We start from the raw sequence: 21388 nt of genomic DNA on the forward strand, positions 1-21388 counted from the left end.
AGTGTTCAGGTAGTCCAATGAGTTTTGAATTGTTTCTCTTTAAATCTATTTTAAAGTTCAGTTGTTTTGGATGTTAATGGATTGATGACAAATTGCATGGGTTTGTTTTAATAGTGCCTCAGAGATAAGGATAAGATTCTTGTATTTTGTTTTTTCGGTCTTGTTTTAATATTTCTTGTTTCATGGACTCACTGGCTTCTCTTTGGTTCATTCTAATTTTCAGTGTTAATTACTTGAACAAAGTTTTGTACCTCTTGTGCCATGCTCTTACTTCCCTTTCCAATTCTTTCCTCCATACCTCTCATTTATTTTCTAATTTTCCTTCTGGCACTCTCATTTAGTTTATAGAAACACATAAAAGCTGGTGCCTTCAAGCTCTTGGGGCTCCGCAAACGGTATGATCCAGGGCAAAGTCTGATTATTTCTCCCCCAGTCTGAGCAGCAGTGGACACCTGTTGTACTTAGCCACTATCATCCAACTGGGAAGCTCTGATGGTTCAGAGTGGCAGATCTGCAGGGTCCTCTTTGATTTGGGATTCCTGACCTGGTTATTCCTCTGAAGGCTTCAGACTGAACTTGAAGCTAGAACAGAGACTTTGTTCTGTTCCTGAGGCATGCTGTACTGTTGTTACTTGTTTTTTGAATTTGTTCCTCTCTTTGTATATCTATCCAGGGTTTATGATCTTACATCGTCATGCCCTGCCTCAGGCACAGTTCCCTGCTCAGTCCACCTTGATTCTGTGATCCAAGACTGGGCAATAAAAAACAAAAGGGATAGTTTTTTTTTAATATTAACGATCACACTATAAAACAAATTAGAAGAGAAGCAGATCATCTACCTCTTACAGCTATGGGTAGGAGATGTTTTCTTTAGTAAACAAGAGATAGAGGCAATCGTAAAAGATAAAATAGATAACTTTGATTACATGAAACTGAAAAGCTTTTACACAGACAAAATTTATGTATCTAGGATTAGAAAAGAAGCGGTCAAATGGGGAAAAATTATTTGTATTAAATTTCTCTTATAAGGGTCTGGTACCCAAAATATTTAAACAATTTACATACATAAATACACACACATATATATGCATATATGTGAGTATATAAACATACCATATACATGTATGTATATGGTATGTATATATGTGTATATACTCATATACACACAGATAGATAGATAGATAGATGTATATGTGTGTATGCCATTTCCCAATAGATAAATGATCAAAGGATATGAACAAACAGCTCTCAAAAGTCTAACTGCAAGGTATTCACAACAACAGGAAAGAATGTTCCAAATCACTAATAATAAGAGAAATGTAAGTCAAAACATCCCGGAGGCTTAGCAACACATCCTCCAAATCGGCGAAGATGGCAGGAAATTGCAATAGTCAGCACTGGAGTGGTTGTGGAGTGATAGGCATCCAGCACATTATTGATGGAGCTATGAAATGGCATGACCATTTTGGAATACAATTTGGGAGTGTACAAGTAAAGCGACTAAAAATGTCCATACTCTTTGAACTAGAGACACCACTCCTGAGTCTGTATCCTTAGGAAACCATTGAGAAGAAAATCCCCACATAAACAAAAATATTATCTTGTGGTTGTTTTGTTGTGTCTGACGCTTCATGACTGCATTTGGATTTCGGCAATGATATGGGAGCTGTTTGCCGTTTCCTTTTCCAGCTCATTTTACAGATGAGGAAACTGAGGCAAACAGAGTTAAGTGACTTACTCAGGGTCACAGAACTACTAAGCGTCTGAGGTCACATTTGAACTCAGGATCTCCAGGCCTGACACCCTATCCACTGTACTACCTAGCAGCGGCAGCAGTGACGACAACAATTGGAAACAAAGTCAATGCTCATCGTTTGGGCAATGGCTAAATAAATTGTGGTATATGAATGTAATAAAGTATTATTGTGCTTGTAAGAAATGATGTGTGTGAGGAATATAGAGAAGCATGGAAAAATCTATGTGAACCAACATAGAGTGGAGTAAGTAAAGCCAAGAAAACAATATACACAATAACTATGACAATTTAAATGGGGAGAAGAACCAAACACAAAAAAATCCAAAGTGAATACAAAGGGCAAGCATTATTAGAATGACGAAATATGAGAGGACATCCCCAACCCACCCCTTCACACAGGAGGTCCACAGGTGCTATACATTGCATATTTTTATCCTTTTTCAATTTATTGATCACTTGTACTGTTTTTTCTTTTCCTTTTGTTTATGTTTATTTTGTCTTAAAATAGTATTTCTTACGTGTGGTAACTCTGGGAGGGTTAAAGGAGAGATACTAGGCATAATTATGATAATGTTTACATCATCTCAAGTCAGAAGACATCAAGAAAAAATTAATTAAAAAAAATTAAGTTCCTTAAGGTCATAAACCATCTTTCTTTTTGTTTGTATTTGTAGTTTCAGCACTTAGCACTGTGCCTGGCACATTGCAAGCACTTAATATAGAGTTAGTGACTTGATAATTTAGAGAGTAGAGATGTGTTCTTTCAGGCCTGTGTAGCAACAATGTTGCTTGCAGCTACTGTGGCTGTGTGAGACCAACAAAAACCAGCACACAGAAGGGCTGCTAGCACAGGTTCTTTGATCTGCTTTTCTAAGGAAAGAAATTTTAAGGAGTTAACAATCTCAGTTTAATCAAACATACATACATCATTCACTTAGTCCAGGGGCGGAAGATCAGCCCCCTGAACTTCAGGGCAAATACAAACTGAAATGACAAACATCAACAGACAGACCTTGCCTGTTGCCTTCATAGTTGCCAGAGAAGCACCAACATCTATCTGTCTGGGTTACAAAGCCGGGGGGGAGGCTATTTCAACGGCTTGCCCAGAGTCTTGTCACCCATACTCTTTCAATGAGGGTACCCTCAAAAGTCAAACACCAACCTCAGATCTTATATACCCTTCTCAGGGCCCTGGGGTACTTGATTACCTCAGTGCTAGAAGCACTCAAACAAAGAACAGTGAAAAGTCCCATTTAGGGTGTGGGAAAGGTAGTTAATCCCTAGTACCACCCAATACATGATTTCCAATCCATGACTCCCAATTGTCTTAGTGCCGAGAAACATTCCAAGGTAAAAAAGATCCCACTTTACCTGCCCCATTCAAACAAAGGCCAGAATCAATTAAAGGCACTTAAGAGAAGAACAGCAAAAGCCCTGCCCTGATTACCACTACAGTCTGCCATCTTCTTCTCTAGGAAGGAAACCACTTGGAATTTGTGCATCATCAGTGTTACTTGGTCCTAGCAGAAATACAAATAGTAAATTCTGTACTTTGCTGCAAAATTTGCTTTGCTGTATACTTACTTGAAGTGAATGCATTGTCTTCTTTTTGCCAAGAGGCCAGTCTGTTTGGCAACTGGTTGTAATTTTGCCATGCCTTTTGGTTTTGCTGAGGGGTTTTTGCTCCCTGAGGACTTTTGCTAGGGAGAGGGACTGGACTTCTGATTTCACTGATAGAAAGAATTCTTTGGTGAGGAAACTCCTACTTATGCAAGTTGTACCTTCTCTGGAACTTAGAGTTTTAGAGAATTGATAAGGGCATAAAGAAACTAATTTGTCCAGGATCACACAGTCAGTATGTAGCAAAAGACCAAATTTGAACAGAGGAGTCCTCTTGGTTCTGTGGCTAGCTTTCTCTCTATCCACTATGCAGTCCTGCCTGTCATGGGGGCTTCTTGGGAGAGGGGGAGAGAGTTGATTTATTTAGAGACTTTTCTCAAAATAAGACAACATAATCTACATTACTGCTCTTAATTGGCTATTAGTATATTCTTGCCAATCCTTAAAAAGAGAGAAAGAAATAGAAGTTTATAGAAGATAATGCTTAAGTAGAAGTTGATAATCTAATTAGATTTAGCCTCATTGTATCTCCTCTCTGATGATCTCCAGGTGTCTTTTGATTATTTTATGGCTGCTTGGATCTCTGTATTAGCTTCAGTTTTGAATTTGTTCACTCCGATTCCATTCAGACCAACTATTTTCAGGGAATGGTATTTAAATTGTGGGGAAAGGACATAGGTACTTTTGGAATATATATCAGTTGAGGGGTAGGATAGGCTTGAAGTGCTGTAATGGAGTCCACCTGAGTGGAGAGAAACATCAAGTGGTAGGAAAGGAATTAAGAAAAAAGAGATGGGGATGTCAAAGACAAATTTTACCAATTACAAAATTTTATCTTAGCTTAATGTTACGCCTAGGAAAGGGAGAAGAAACTCTTTTCCTTTTTCTTCCATCTTGCCTTTTTCTTTTCCTTGCCAATCCCCACCACACACACACACACACACACACACACACACACACACAAACACACACAAACACACACACACACACTCACACACACATATACACACACACTGAAAAGATTTCTGTTCTTAGTATCCAGAACTTAGACTGGTAATGTTAATATAATAGTATTGTTTAAGTGACATGATAAGCCAAGTAGTTGTTTTAAGGAACCCAAAGACCTAGGTTTTTGGAGTATAGGAAGCTAAAGACCAATTGTGACATTATTTATGTGGGAAAATGTGTTTTAGATGACAAGCAACTAACTATGAAACAAACTTTTAGAACTCAACCCCTCCATTCATATGGAACTGCACATATATTCCACCTTACTTTCTTTCCCATCTAGGAAAAATTTCTGCTTTCATTAGTTCTTCTAAAGTATTTAATAAAAGGTCTATTATAGGATTATCTTGCAATGATTGCAAAGAGAAGGAAGAGAGCTCAGTCATTGTGATATATGTGTGAGATGGCTCTAAGATCTGTAACTCGTGGTTTCAATTTCAACATTTCATGCTTCTTTGAAGCTGGGGCATAGACTTTGGTACATTGCTGGGAAGCTGTTGGTGGAAAGGTGATGCAAGGAGGGAGAAGGAATACTGAGGCATAGTGTCAGATGACTTAAGTTTGAATCTACTGTGTACATTCAACTTTGGGCAAGCCACTTAAAGATTGTTTTTAACATATCAAGATATTTGTAAAAGGGAGGGGTAAGAAGAGAGAATGTATTCTACCTCTCGATTCTATGTGGACCAGTGTTTTAACATGACAGATCACAACTTTGGGGATTCATTTTAAGACGATAGAACAAGGTACTAAATCGGAAAGTGTTAAGAAGGATCCTCTTAAGATCTAAAAAAACCAAAAGAAAATCAGAAAGAGAGAGAAAACTGCTTTAAGCAAGGTAAACTCTGGCAGTGACCTTCCTGTTACTGAGCTCCAGGAACAAGCATAAGGGAAATGATAAAACTGAATTGAATAAGATGAGTAGTCTTAAGGCATACTTTTCAATTTGTCCATTTAACAAAAACAACAAAATCACTCCACTTGGTTCAGCTAAAATTTTAGCCTGAATGTGGTTTTTAAAGGGACTGACCTCTTGACCCATTTCAATGGATTTTTCACTTTGCATCTGAATGTTTCATGTCTTGTGGAAATATCCTGGGTTCATGAGAAAAGTCTGAAATAGTTTCTACACAATAATCCTCAGATTACTTGAAAACAAGACCAACATGGGATTTCTTATTTGGTGCTTGTTATGCAAAATGTTTGAATCTAACCTTAACTCAATTTTTTTTCCACTAAATATTGAGGAATCATCTATTTTTAGTAACAAACTTTCTCCTTGGACCCCCATTGCTCCTGACTGATGGTTAAGTAATTATAGCGCTTTTCAAATAATTGACTTCTGTCTTTTTAGATGCTGAGCTCTCAGCTGCTTGCAAAGTGAAATCAGGAGGACTCTTCAACCAGACCAGTCAAGCACTACCCTCCATTCTAGACAAAGAATCCTTTGTAGGTCACATTACAGAAAACTCTCTACTATGAATATTCAAATACAATATATGCTTTCTTTGGTCATTATAGATACTTAAGGTTTTAGGAGCATGGACAGTGACAAGATTCCAGAAATCCTAAGGAAAAAAAACTGAGCATAAGTCATATGTTTTCATCTTGATGGAGAGTAGTAAAGCCAATTGAATCATCATGTGACTATTTAGACCTATTGCCAAAACATCTGTATTTTGGCTATTGGATTTTATTTGGATCACTGAATGAGGAATTTAGAATTCTGAATCCCATCTGTGTACTAATTCACTAGGTGACATTGGATAAATCACTTTACCTCTATGGGCTTTAGATTCATAATTTGTAAAATGGGAGTGGGTGGATTACGACCTTTAGTGTGTCTTGTAGTTCAAACAGTCCATGCATATTAGCCACAGTATTCTTAATGTGCTGGACCTTTGGGCTCTTTTGTTAAAATTTATTTATTTATTTTTAGTTTCCAACATTCACTTCCATAAGTTTTAAATTTTCTCCACCTCCCTCCCTTCTCCCCTCTCCAAGACGGCATGCTATCTGATATAGGCTCTACATATACATTCTTATTAAACAAATTTTCACATTAGTCATGTTGTATAGAAGAATTAGAATGAACGAGAGGAATCATGGGAAAGGAAAAACAAAACAAAACAAAAAGAGAGAGCAAACAGTATGCTTTGATCTGCATTCAGACTCCATATTCTTTCTCAGGATGTGGATGGCATTTTCCCATCATGAGTCTTTTGGAGTTGTTTTGGGTCCTTGCATGGCTGAGAAAAGCTAAGTCTTTCAAAATCAGTCATTGCACAGTGTGGCTGTTACTGTATACAATGTTCTCCTGGTTTTGCTCACTTCACTCAGCATCGGTTCATTCAAATCTCTCCAGGGTTTTTTTAAAGCCCGCCTGCTCATCATTTCTTATAGCACAATAGTATTCCATTACAGTCATATACTACAACTTGTTCAGTCATTCCCCAATTGATGGGCATCCCCTCAATGTCCAGTTCTTGGCCGCCACAAAAAGAGCTGTTATAAATATTTGTGTACATGTGGGTCCTTTTTCCATTTTTATGATCCCTTTGGGATACAGTCCTAGAGGTAGAATTGCTAGGTCAAAGGGTATGCACATTTTTATAGCCCTTTAGGCATAGTTCCAAATTGCTCTCCAGGATGGTTGGATCAATTCACAACTCCACCAACAATGAATTAGTGTTCCAATTTTCCCACATCTTCTCCAGCATTTATAATTTTCCTATTTTGCCATGTTAGTCAATCTGGTAGGTGTGATGTGGTACATGAGAGTTGTTTTGATGTGCATTTCTCTAATCAATAGCGATCCTTTGGGCTCTTAAAGACAAAACATCTTAAATCATCTTAAAGTCAAATTCATAGAAAGTGGAACTACTGAACCAATCATTAATGATGATAGTGTCAGGATTCACCTTAATATTTTTTAACATCAGAGATCTGGATACAGGTATAACTGGTCTATTTATGGTATACTTACCATCTTTGCAGGTGACAGGCAGCTAAGAGTAGAATTAAGAATGTTTGAAGGCAGGGACTATTTGTTTTTGTTTCTCCAACAACTAGCAGACTACTTCACATAGTAGGCACTTAATAAATGTCCATTCAGTTGAATTGAATAATTAGAAAATGGATTTGCAATCCAAAGAGATCTTGAAAGGTGGAAGCCATGGGCAGAAGTTAACAAGTTTAAATTTAATAAAGAAAAATAATTTCTTGAGAGGTAGCCTGGCATAGACAGCTGGCTTGAAATTCAAGGCCTGAGCTCACTCCTTTTTCTGACATATATTGCCTGTGTGATATTGGGCAAGTCACAGAACATTAGAAGTGGAAGTATCTTTTAAGTAAATTAATCCAAAATCTACCTACATAAAATCCCATTTAAAACATTCATGACTATCCAGCCTGTACTTGAAAACTTCAAATAAAGGTGGGAAAATGACCACTATCACCTAATAATAACGCTGTTCATTTACCTCTGAAATTTATTCCTTCCTTTTATATTTTTTCCCTTGGAAAGATTTAATTTATTACTGTTCAGGTTTTATTATTGCTATTATTTACTAACCAATGTATGCATTCTTTTAAGCCAGTGATTTAAAGGCTTCACTTATTTATTTGTTTGTTTATTTATTTATTTAGACTTAAGAAAGTGATGAAGAAAATGTTAATACGCCCACTGAACTTAAAAGTTTTTCATGCTCTTTTTAAAAGAGTTAGTTCTTGTCAGCACATCCATACTTATACTCTTATGTATCTATTATTTAATATGTATTTGAATGTTAATATAATAGAAAAAGACTAAAGAAGTTTGTGATAGGCAGGCAGAGTTTAACATAGAATGATAGGGTTTTTGTCGCTGGCAGATATGCAGGGACGTGAAACAAGTGTGGAGGGTGAAGGCCTTGCATACCACTCTTAGTTTTGTTTTATTTTGTTTTCTCCTAGCTCATTTGCATTTTAATAAAGGAGTACTTTGGAACAGAAGTGATTTTCCTTATTAGAGCCTCTATTCTGGTCTTGTGAATTTGGGGAAAGTAGAATCTTTGAAAAAGGTTTTTGTGGATACATATTCACATGTGGGAATTAAAAAAGAAATTAAAAGAAATTTTCTAAGTCAGAAAATTGCCTGGGACCAAATATTTCAAGTCAGTGTTAGAAGAAAACTAGTTAAGATAGATTTAATCATAGCCTGGGACATCCTGCTGGCATTTCTTGATTTCTTGGTTATGGGTGATAACTGATAGTGTTTGAATATGCCCTAAAAGATCCATATCTCTTTCTGCTAGTGAGTATATTTTCTAACCACTGTACCCTAATTGAATAGAATAGCAGATGGCCCTGAAGAGGATAGACATTTGAAGACTAGCACATAGTAACAGAGAGAAGTCGAGTGTCCGTGAGACCAGTGGAAACATCCAAAAGAAACAAAATTATGGAGTGTGGGGAATGTTTTCTAGCAGAAACAACGTACCCTATGGAGCACATGTAATTGGGCTAGTAGTTGATAGTGGTATCTCTGCCCTAGTAATGTGTGTGCCTTCGTCATACAATCCTCTCTGTGTGTGCCTTCCACACATGTGACATGACCACATACTTTATGTGTATATCCCTCTCGATGGTATGGTACCACAGCATGGTAAGCCATGATATAACATATACTATATTTGCAAGAGTAAAGGGAATCTATTTCACTTTATTTGCTGTTTGATTGAACATCTTTGACTCTGAACTAATGTGTCCAGTTATCTGGTAAAAAAAATATAAACACATTGGTGGGACTCATGAACTATTGATCTGAGTGGTTACTGAGCCACAGAATAAATAAAACCTTGTGGGTTTTGTGGGGAGGTATGGAGAGGGCAAACAAATCATACATTTTATTACTGTTTAATTTGTCTCTACAGTTCCATACGATTCTTTTTTCAATTATTTTTTGTTATTCTGATCTTATTAATACTAAACAAATGTGAATATTTCCATGGAACAGTGAAAAGAATTGTATGTGAAACCACATGTCTTTATTATATACAACTTTTGTTTTTAAAAAGAATATAATAAATGCATTATGGCCATTTCAAAGCAGCCCTGCTTGTCTGTCTCCTTCCAACCTCTTTCTTTTCTGTACTCTTAAGAATGCTAAACTGACCCTCTTTTCTTTTTCCTTATCATTACTCTGTTCTCCTTCCCAAATCTCTCCTAACGTCCTATTAAATAAATCCTCCCTTATAACAAAGAAGCATGGTCAAGCAAAACAAACACACACATTTTTCATGTCCAAATACGTATATCTCAATCTGCTCTCCATGGCCCCTGCTTCTCTTTAGTGAGAGAGTGAGTGGCATACCTACGGAGTAGTAATTGGCCATTGCATTGATCAGAGTTCCTAAGGTTTTCTTTGTTTTTGTTAGCTACACTGCCAGAAAAAGCAAATGCTGTACTTTTTTTGGACATCTTTGGATCTTTCTATCATGCCCTTCTTCACTGGGAAACCTCATTATCATGTAAGATTGAATCTGCCTGATACTCACATTTCATCAGTATCCTCTGTCTCTTTGATTGAACCCTTTGCCTGGATGGCAGGGCCATAGGCTTTAGGACCTGTATTTAAAGTGGGGGCTCAACACAGTTTTTCTCCTAAATGACCACACAGCTTTTGGAATTCTCTAGAACTTTCCACCATGTCCTGGTGTCAGGGACCATCTCCCAACTTCCTGCTTTTCAGCTTGCTTTTATGTGTTGTCTTCTCCCATTAGATCACAAGCTCTTGAGGGCAGGATCTTTCTTTGCTTTTGCTTTGTATTTGTGTCTCCAGCATGTAGCGTAGTGACTAGCACATAATAGGCATGGAATAATTTTTTTCTTCCACTGACTGGTTGACTTTACTATGCTGTAGTTATTGTGCAAGTTATTCTCCTGGTCCTGCTCAATTCGTGCTGCATTAAATAATACAAGTCTTCCCAAATTTCTCTCAATCCATTCCATTCGTCATTTCTTATAGCATACTAATATTCTATTCCATTAATGTACCAAAATTTACTTTGCTATTTGATGGGTACCTAATTTGTTTTCGATGTTTTCCTATAGTAAAAGCTGCTGCTATAAAATACATTTTGTACTGTTTTAGAATTCTTTGCAGTATATGCCTAGTAGTAGTAGTAGTAGTTGCTGTTGTTGACCCTTGATTTTGAAAGAGGACCAATGCCATCATGAAGGTTAGATTTCGACTTGCTGGTGAATTGGATTGAAGTGAGGCAGAGTTGCTCAGTCATCAGCCTAACTCTTTCTTCCAGAGTCACAGAAGTCCAATGGCAAGACAAAAGTCAAGATGACTGGCAATGGTTGGGATGGATGCAGTGGATGACCTTGGTGTCTTCAATGTCTGGCCAAACTCTAAGCACTCCACAGCACCTGCTTCAAGTGCCTTCATGGCTGTTGGAACAAATTGTTCTCATCTATACATTCCATCATGGGAAGACTTCACATGTTTGGGGCAGACATCCCCCTAACCACCCCAAGTCTGCAAAGACTAGTACTGATATCATTGGGCTAAGTAGTGTGCATGATCAAATGAATTTGTGGTATATTTCCTCACTGCTTTCCATAATGTCAGGACCAAGACACTGCTCTATCAACAGTACATTAATGTGTCTGTTAACCTGTAGTACCTCAAACAATTGTCATTTTCCTCTTTTGTCAGGAACTCAGAGTTGTTTAAATTTGATTGTTACATATCTATTTCTAAACATGCCCACAGGTAGGACTGATGAAGACTCCATTCTTTATATAGGTTCTGTGCAGGATGAGCAATGCAAGTTCTCAGTAAAATAAAGAGCAAATGCAGTATCATGTAATGACTACTAACTTTTGGATTAAAGCCTCTGGGTCAGGAAGACCTGAGGTCAAATTTTGCTTTTGCTGGGTAATCCTAACCAAGCCTCTTAACTCTCATAGCCTCCAATTCCTCATCTATAGAATGAAGTGGTTAGGCCAGATGTTTTATGATTGCTTTTAACTCTAATTTTAGGACCCTATGATACATGTCTGAATTCTAACTTTACAACTCACTCCCTGTGTGAATGTGAGCAAGTCAAGAAACCTCTTAGGATCTTAATTCCCTCATCTGTAAAATAAAAGGGGTTAGGCTAAAATGGGTTCTAATATTCCTTTAAATTATAATATTCTATCATCTGAACTAGACATGGAACTCAATGTCATCCTATAAAAGTATCAAATATAAATATTGTAATCTTCAGAGGCAGTATATTAAAGAGGACAGAGTAGTAAATAAAATGTCCTCTTGAGAAGTATTTTGAAGAAGAGAGAAAAATAAATAAAAATATCATATAACCACTTTGCTTCAAAATTCAGGGACAATTACTAGATATCTGAGCATGATTGCCCCAGACAGATTCAAATCTTTTCCCAATATTTGCATTTATTTTGTAGAGCACTAAGATTATTTAGTGAAATGGTTCTTAAAAAGCAATTTACATATTAGTAAAAATTATTGTACTTGTTATCATTTAATAATACTTAGCTTACTTTTCTACTATCCAACATATATATGTATGTATATGTATACGTATACACATATAATTTTTAAGTGAAAATGTTATTTTTTGCCACAAATCTAGATTATCAACACTTTTAATAGATTTTGTTATATCCCATATATCCCATAAATCACTAAATCACTAAAATGACCAATGAACATTGGTTCTTGACCTTTTATATGTGTTAACACTGTAAATTGGAGGCATAAGGAAAAAGGAATATTTTGCAGAAATGTTAAGCCTGTAGTTTTAATAATTGAGCATATTTTGTATGGTATATATTTTGTGAACCTTAAAGACCTGTATGATTATTTTTATTGTTCTTGGAATTATTACTGCTATTAGATTACTAAGAATGACTTCAAAATCTAATATTCTGAGATGGTAGTAACCATGCCCTGACTTATTTCTCATAATATTTCTACCCTCAACTTGAATAATTCCGGCAACTGTGTACAGTGACAACTCACAACAACAAATCTCAGAGTACAAAGAAACAGCTAGTTCTTTGATCCCTGGATCATAGGGTATATTGTCATAAACCTACAGAGACAAGGACTCTGTTTTTTAGACAGGGTTTTATCTTCGGTGGGAGTGGTAGATGGATGATTTGCTTTACAATTCTCTTCCTCAATGGCACACTGGAAAGAGGACTGTTCCAAAATAATGAGATCTTAGTTTTAATACTGGCATTACTATTTACTATTGTAGCTATTCAACCTTGAAATTTTTTTGACTTAGTTTTCTTTTCTGCATGAAGATGATCTATAAAGTCACATTCTCTGACCTTGCCTCTAGAAGGAGACAGAAGAAAAGGTGCATTCAAAGATTTTTTTCTTACAACCATTGTTAGATTAGATCTTTCAAACTTTTTTGAGTTCAGTTCATTTCTGAGGTAATAGCAATCAGATTTTAATTTTTTTTTCCTTTTCTGTATTTTCTGCAGGATTATTTTACAGATATAAATAGAGAATTGAAGAAGGATCCCCAACAGGACTACCATCTAGAATATGCCATGCAAAATAGTACACACACCGTAATTGAATTTACCAGAGAGCTACATACTTGTGACATAAATGATAAAACCATAACGGTAAGAAGGTTTGAATCTGAATTTATATGTAAATAAGTGCATTGTTGAAATGAATTTTATATTATATTGGAAGCACCAAGTCCCTACATACGGATTTTGAAAACAAAGTCACACTTAGTTCATATATAAGATTTTAAAAATGAATATTTTATGGAATTTGATGTCTCCACCTGATTTAATATATTTCAGATAGTGTTATTGGGATGACATGAACAATAATTAAGAAAAATGGTAGCAATAAATTTCTTTGTTAGATGAACACAAAACCAATTTTAACTTTCCTTTCATCTTTTCAAATGAATTATCCCATCAGCTTCAAATAATAAGATCTCAGAGTATAGTTACTCCCCTGTGCAATTTTTAAAGAATTATGAAGCTGAGAATCAACTTTCTCTGTGGAACACTCATGTTTTCAGCTTTCTTCTGATGGATAAAAGAATATACAAATTTAGGAATCAACTTGAAAACATCTGAGATTCTTTCAACTACAGTACAGGCATTCCTTAAGAGAAAACATCAAAATATGTATTGTGCTTCAAAACTATGATGATGCAGTCTGTAACAGCTGAAATTTTAGTATACCTTTCTGTGGGTTCAAAATGGATATAGGATCAGAGTTTGAGACGCAATGAAATTGGTAAGATAAAGTAACTTGATACTTTTCAAATTTATTATTATTACTACATTGATGTTGGCTTGATCAACATATATCAAAGCCCCTCCAAGTCTCAGTAGAAGCTTCATGAGTTCTTGTGGACATAACATCATTATCCCCTGGTGGACAAACTTCTGATTATAAATATCTCCACATTTAGCTAGGTTGGTCATGGACACATGGTTCATTGAAAGGTTGTTAGTGGAAGTCTTGGTTTGATAACACCTGCGATAGTTCAGTTTATTCCAGCACGTCCTTCAAGAATCGATGGTGACCTGCTGTATATAAAAAGCATGGAAATAGGACTTCTGGAGGGAAAGATAGAATGATCATATTAATTGATTTATAACTACCTTTTCCCTTAGTCTTATGATAATGAAGCATTAATCTTTTTTTAAAATATTGGATATTAAAACGAATGAGGTAATTTAAACCCTGTTAGGTCATGCAACTGAGATACTTAGATTCTTAGACTTTGCTTATGTATGTATTGAAATACAGTCATCAGAATATTAAACAAAAAATAAACAAGGTTACAGTCCAAAGTTTAAGAACATTTGACTTAGGAGATAGGTCGTGTGACACCTTAGAAAACACCACATGTTATATTGGAATTAATTCCATCTCTATATGTTTATTTTTTTTTTAAAGATCATTGATTTCATTGGTTTGGGTACTCCCTCTACCAGCACTGATAACAATCCATCCACACATTGAGTTGCTTATATACTCCCAAATTTATCAATCTGAGGCCATTCTGGTGATGAACCTCTAACTCCTGTATTGAAGAACAAAATATTTCTTTTTTTCATTTAGTAAATTAAGATATTGAAGCAATAATTATATTTTTAAATGACTCTGATTACAGACATAATTAAGAATGGATCAAAATGAAACAAAAAATACATGCGTGGTCAAGATTATTTCATCAACTACAGAATGCAATCATTGTCTAATATTGAAATAATAGTCACAGTAATTCCGTTTGTTGGGGAAGGAACACAGTTAAGTTTTGAAAGGAAAAAGCTTTACTTTTTGTATTTCCTTTCAAAGCTGTTATGATGGAGCAGCTGTCAGTAGTAATAGAACTGTGTGGGTGGTCTGAGCACTAGCTTTTTTCCTTTGGCCAGACTTGCTGGTTCAAAACAGGAAACTTATTTGACTTTACTGGATTGTCTCAAGTCACAAATGTTCAAAATGGTAGAATTTCCCTTATTACAAAAATGATTATAGATATTTGCTATTGTTGTTTAGTCATTTTTCAGTCAGCCCTACTCTTCGTGTCCCCATTTGGGGTTTCCTTTCCAAAGACACTGGAGTGGTTTTGTCATTTCCTTCTCCAGCTTGTTTTATAGATGAGGAAACTGAAGCAAACAGGGTTAAGTGATTTGCCTAGGCTCGCACAACTATAAGTGTCTGAGGCTAGATTTGAACTCGGGAAGATGAGTCTTCCTGACTGCAGGCCTGGTACTCTATCCATCTAGCTGTCCCTGATTATACACGTACATCAATAAATCAATATCTCATTTATGGCTCCATTTGCATTTTATCAATTAGTACTTCATACATTTAGAAACCCATCTGGAACTTCAGTGAATGGTGGTATACTAACTGCATGGGCTTTTTCTTGTGAAAACAGACAGAAGTCCTGAAATGAAATGTGATTTTGATGTTTTTCTCCCCAAAATGATCAATTGCACATGATATTGGGCAAAACTGTGGTCTGTGTACTTCCCAACACGAATATTTGTATGTATGGTGGTAGTTAAACCAAAGTTATCTAGTGTTGTCTTTTTTTATCAAATCAATGACACGGGGTAATTGCTCTATCCCTCTATTGGGATTAATTGTGTCATTTTCCAAGAAGCAGTGAAAAGAGAGCTAGTCTGGGAGCCAGGAAGACCTGAGTTCAATTTCCACCTTTGATACAAATTGACTATATGACCTTGCACAAGTTATTTGACTGCTCACTGCTATACACAACTTTCTAAGATAAAGGTTTTATTAAAACAAGCACTTTTCATTTTTTAAAGAACAGAAATGTATTTTCTCTCCATCCCACCTCTACCTTATTCAAAAAAGAAAAGAAAAATAAATTCCATGAAACAAATATGCTAGTCAAATAAAACATATTCATTGATTGGCCATGTTTATACATACGTATAAACATGGCCAATGAGAGAATATATATAATATTTCTTCTATTGTACAAATTATTTTCCTTGTTCTGCTTATTTCATTCATCATCAGTTTATAAAGGTCTTCAAAATTAGTTACTTTTATAATATTAATATTATATGCTTTTATTTATGTTTTTACCCTTTGTTTACTTACATATCCTGCTTTGAAAAAGTTTTTGATTTGTTTATTAAATTAGCTAGGCTGTAAGGAAAGGACTTGTCTGAAATTCATTTTCATAAAATGGTATTTTCATTTAGGAAAGCACAGTGAGAGTGATATGGGCCTATCACCACGAAGACATTGGTGAAACAGGTCCTAAATACCATGGATCTAATCGGGGAACCAAGAGTCTGAAATTGTTGAATCCAGAGAAAACCAACGTTTTGTCCACAGTCTTATCATACTTTGACTTGAGAAATAAAAACGTAAGTCTCTTTGGGGTTATCTATTACTTTAAGATGAAAGTTTTGATGGAACGGAGTACATTTCCTAAACCAATTGCTTTTGTTTACATGGGAAAGTTGTCTGACTTTCATATTTCCCTTCTATTAAGACAGGTGCCAATTCCAAATAAAGGCACGACATATTGGTGCCAAATGTTTAAGATACCCGTGTTCCAGGAAAAGCATCATGTGATAAAGGTAGGGAACCTACTCACAGATTAAATTCAGTCTGCCGATGTGTGACAATTTTCTGTCTTTAAGCAAATATCTTGGACTCACATATTTCAAGTTAGAAGGGTTAAGGATAGAGTTAGGGTTGACCTTAGAGGTTATCTGGTCTAGCTTCCTTGTTTTCTAGTTGAGGAAACTGAGGTCTAGGTAGATTAAATTTCTTTTCCGATGTTGCTAGGTAATAGATGGCACAGCCATGAATCTAGGTCCTCTGACTCTATATCTAATGTCCTTTTCAGTAAGCCAAATAAACAGAAAAGATATTTTAATTTGTCACACCTGGGTGAAATCATGTGGACTTTGAATCATGGATCAGTTTAAAAAAATAGAACTAGTTGGCCAAATAGTGACTGGCTTAAGTTTCACCAACTTTTGTAAATCTCAGAAAATACCATCACTTTAAATGCTGTATTTTTTATCTGTATAAAAGTCTTGCTTTTACATACCAGACATAAAAAGTCTTCCAAGGAAGAAGAGTAGCAGTTATAGGTCTGTATATTTGTATGCATGCATGCATGTATTGTTTTTAATAATGGAAAGTAAACCATTCCATCAGGTGAGGTAACAAGGATGCCAACTTGAAGTAGAGCATTGATATTTCTTTGCACATTCCACCCAAGAGGGTAGAAGCTAGTAAACAATCATTCAACAAACAACACTTACTGTGCCCAGCACAGTGCTAGCCACCAAAGAGCATAAAGAAGCACAATTATCAAATTGCATACATATACACAAATACACGTATACATATTCAAGAGAGCTTTGCAAAGCTTAAAAAGCTATATAAAAGCTTGCTACTATTATTTATTATCCTCATCACTATTATTAAGACATGACGACTGTTCTCAAAGAATTTGTAACATAATTGGGAAACAAAATTAACATCTGTGAAACAATAGCAATAGAAGATTATGATTATATATGTATGTATACGTATATATATGTGTGTGTATATGTATACATGCATATGCATATATGTATATATACATACACATATATGTGGAAAAATTTATGTCATCCTTGACTCCTCTGTATTGTCCTCCCCATATCCAACCAATTGTCAAGTCTCATCCTTTCTACCTTGATAACTTTACTTCCTATCCACTCTCTTCTCTCCTCTGACACTACAACCATCCTGGTGCAGACTGTCATTATGTCATGGCTAGATTATTGCAGGAGCTTGCTATTTGGCCTCCCAGCCTCATTTCTTCCCACTACAATTTATTTTCCACTTGGTTGTCAAATTGATCTTCCTAAACCACAGGCCTGAGTATGTTTCTCCTCTATTCAATAAATTTTACTGGGTCCCTATTACTTCTAGGGCTAAATAGGAAATCCTCTAATTTTTAAAGCCGTTTGTAACCTGGACTTTCTAAATTTCTAACCTTTTTATACCTTATTCCCCTCCACCAACTCTGTGATCCAATCTGGCTTCCTTAAACATAACCTTCCCAATTCTGAGCAGAAGGATTGAGCATTTGCTTAAGGCTTGATTTGAAAGGGATCAGAGAAGTCATTTAGTTAAAACTAAACAGCTTACAGATGAAGAAATTGAAGCGCCGAAGTGTTAAGTGGCCCAAGGTTATAAGGCTAGTAATGGGACCTTTATTTTATCCAATATTTTTTATACCTCAATTGGTTTATCAGCTATTGGAAATTACATTCTCTTTCTCAATAGGGTATATAATTAATGTATATATTAGTATATAATTAGAATATCATATGTGAGCACTGAGAATAGAAAGGAGTATATGATTTAGTTCTTTCCCTCAAGAAGCTTAAGAATCCTTTTCAGGAAAGCATTTATTTTACTCAGTTCAACAGCATAAAAATACTTTTATTAAGTGTCTACTATGTACAATGCATAGCTCTGTGGTGGAGTTTTTCCTCTATTTATTCCTTCTATAACTTCTATAACTACTAAGTTAACTTCTCTTCATGGAAGAAAGAAAAACTAGGGATCTTATCCAGTTTGCTAGTTTTTTTTTTTAATTTTTGGAATAGCACTTGCAGAATTGAGTGCTACTTTAGGAAAGGAAACATTAAAGGTTTGAGATAGTGTCCCAGGGAAGGTGAAATATATCATTATAATTGCATACCATAGTTAAAATGTGGTATGATTAAAGAGAATTCTAGTTCTAGTCAGAAGACTTGAATTTCATTCCTGGTTCTACCACTTACTACTTGAGTGACTGTGAAAAAGTGACAGCTTCTACTAGTCTCAGTTTCTTCATCTGCAAATTAAGGATAAAATAATTTTGCACTACCTACCTTAAAGAGTTGTTGTAATAAAAGTGATTTGTAGTTTGTGAGGTGCTGCATAAAAATGTAATGCCATCATTACAACCACCATGACAATCCTGATTGACAACTGAGATCTTGAGAGATTTGTTGTACTGTTTTCATTGTAATAGAGCAGAATATATGACTTACCACTAAGTTAGATTTTATTGTGTCTTTATATTTCCCTGAGTTATACAAATGTGTACTGTTTAACTTGGCAGGATGTCTCTGGGACAAGAAAATCTAAGCAGATTTATTGGTCATTTCCCCCAAATCAGATATCCATGAAATGTCTACAAAGCCAGAGAATTGAATAGCCATGAAATATGCGCTCATATAGATCTGTTTTCATGTACTATCCCATTTCATTTTTAATATCAACAAGTTAAAAAGAAATTCTAGCCCAGTTTTCCCATTGCATGAGTCATTTCCATTTTTTAAACAGGATACTATCTGCTGAATTCTCCAACATTAACACACTTCTGTGTTTCTGAAATGTCAGCAAGGTTAGTGTATTTCTGTTTCAAGGAATGCATAAAACTCTCAGTGTTCAAGTCTGTGAATTGTGGGAGATTTTGCTTTCCCAGTGTCAGACAAGGGATGTAATTCTTGACAACTGGCAGAATTATCTCTGTGAATCTCTTTGCTTTTTTTAAATTTTGGCATAACACATTTTTTTCCTCTCTCTCAAGGTATTTTACTTTTTTTCCTTATGGATATAACATTTATGTTCTGAGTATTGAGAAGCAGCATGGTATAGTGGCTAATGAGCTGGTCTTGAAGCTGAGATATCCTGGGTTCAAGTCTTACCTCTGATATTTGCTGAATGTGTGATTCTGGGCAGGTCGTTTGGCTTCTTGGTTTTCTAGTCTACTCTCTAAAACACTATGTCACGATGATCTGCATTGATACAGGGAGTTTCATCACTCTAGAATTCCTTCTACCAATGAAATCACAAATCCAGTTCTTATTCATATTATGTGCACCAAGTTGAATTCCTATAGCCATGTTTTTTTTTGTTTCCTGTTGTTTTTTATTATTTCAAGACAATGTGGAAGAGTAATAAGAGAACTTGACTGAAAGTCAGGAGAACTAAGTTTCCAGTCTCCTCCCTGTACTTCTGCTAATCAACCATAGAAAAGTCATTTATCTTTTCTAGTCCTAAGGTTTCTCATTTGTTGGCTTAAATTATCTTTAAGTTTCCTTCAATCTCCAGTGTCCCTTGAATGTATTTTTTTGTATTTGTATGTTTTGTCTCTTCCAATATCCAATAAATTTTTAAACAGTCTTATTCTATTTGTCAGGGCCTCGTGAACAGTAACAACCAGTGTCATGAAACCTCTGACATGGGAATGCCTACCTATCATGACAAACTAGGGAGAGGCTCAGGTGTTGTCAAGGACATACCTGTCATTGGCCTTGTAATGTGTAGTCATCATTGCTCAGCTCATGTGTGCTCTGAGCCTAAGACTTAGGGCAACTTACAGCATAGCCTGATGCAAAAGTTTTTTTCAAGGAAACTCAAAACCCACGGAAATGCTTTTGTCTATTTTCATTCACTCTGCAGAAATGAAGTTTTCTTACATCTTTGCTTTCCTAACTGCATTGCTTCTCAGTGTAACTGTGATTTGTAAAGATATTCTATTTGCTACTTCCATTTCATAAGTTGGATCATTACTCCAATGTCCAAAATCTCTTCTTACCTCAAGGTATTTCACACCACCATTGAAATTCTTCATATTGAAGTATTTTTAATACCACCTCCAACACTGGTGTTCTTTTTCTTCTTCTTCTTCTTCTTCTTCTTCTTCTTCTTCTTCTTCTTCTTCTTCTTCTTCTTCTTCTTCTTCTTCTTGTTTTGTCATGACAATTAGCATACTGAATGACTGTGGACATGTTAGGGAAAAAATCAATGTTTTACAGAAACACAACCTCTCAATTCTCTTCTTTGGAGGTTGCCCATGGTTAAGCTGTATCTTGATTATAATTATTTTGACCCTTGCTCTAGAAAAGTTCTTCTTGTCCTCCTCCTCCTCTTCCTCCTGCTTCTTCTTCTCCTTTTCTCCTTCTTCTTCTTTCTTCTACTTGTCATCTTTGTTATCCTCCTCATCCTCCTCTTCCTCCTCCTTCTTCCTAAGGCAGCATATCCTACTGTTGGGCAGCTTTAATTGTTAGTTTTTTAATTTTTTTTTACATTAAACCTAAATTTGCCACTTTGCAACTTCCATTCTTGACTACTAATTCTGCCTACTGGGGCTAAGTAGAATATCAGATTGTTCTTCAACACTGCCATCTTTTAAATACTTAAAGGTTGCCATCAAATCTCCATTAAGTCTTCTTTTCTTCAAGATAAACATCATAAATTTCTAAGCTAATCCTTATATGGCAAGTGCTAAAGTCCCTTCAACATTCTGGCTGCCCTCCTCTGGATACTCTCCAGCTTACCAACCTTATCACTAAAGTATAGTCTCTCAAACTGAATACAGTAATTCAGATGCACCTCTGGTATGGTGGGATTATTATCTTGATATATGATCTGATGCTCAGTATGCCTTT

General features: G+C 35.7%; 1 protein-coding gene across 1 annotated transcript in view; it reads left to right on the forward strand.

Annotated features, from left to right (window-relative positions):
- MOXD1 (monooxygenase DBH like 1) overlaps nt 1-21388 on the forward strand; it is a 177426-nt gene that overhangs the window by 15024 nt on the left and 141014 nt on the right. The window contains exons 2-4 of the mRNA XM_036768249.1: nt 12893-13039; nt 16133-16300; nt 16433-16516. Coding sequence (XP_036624144.1) covers nt 12893-13039; nt 16133-16300; nt 16433-16516 — 399 coding nt within the window. The remainder of the gene's footprint in view (nt 1-12892; nt 13040-16132; nt 16301-16432; nt 16517-21388) is intronic.

This window comes from Trichosurus vulpecula, chromosome 7 (assembly GCF_011100635.1).
Source record: "Trichosurus vulpecula isolate mTriVul1 chromosome 7, mTriVul1.pri, whole genome shotgun sequence".
Taxonomy (NCBI): Eukaryota; Metazoa; Chordata; class Mammalia; order Diprotodontia; family Phalangeridae; genus Trichosurus; species Trichosurus vulpecula.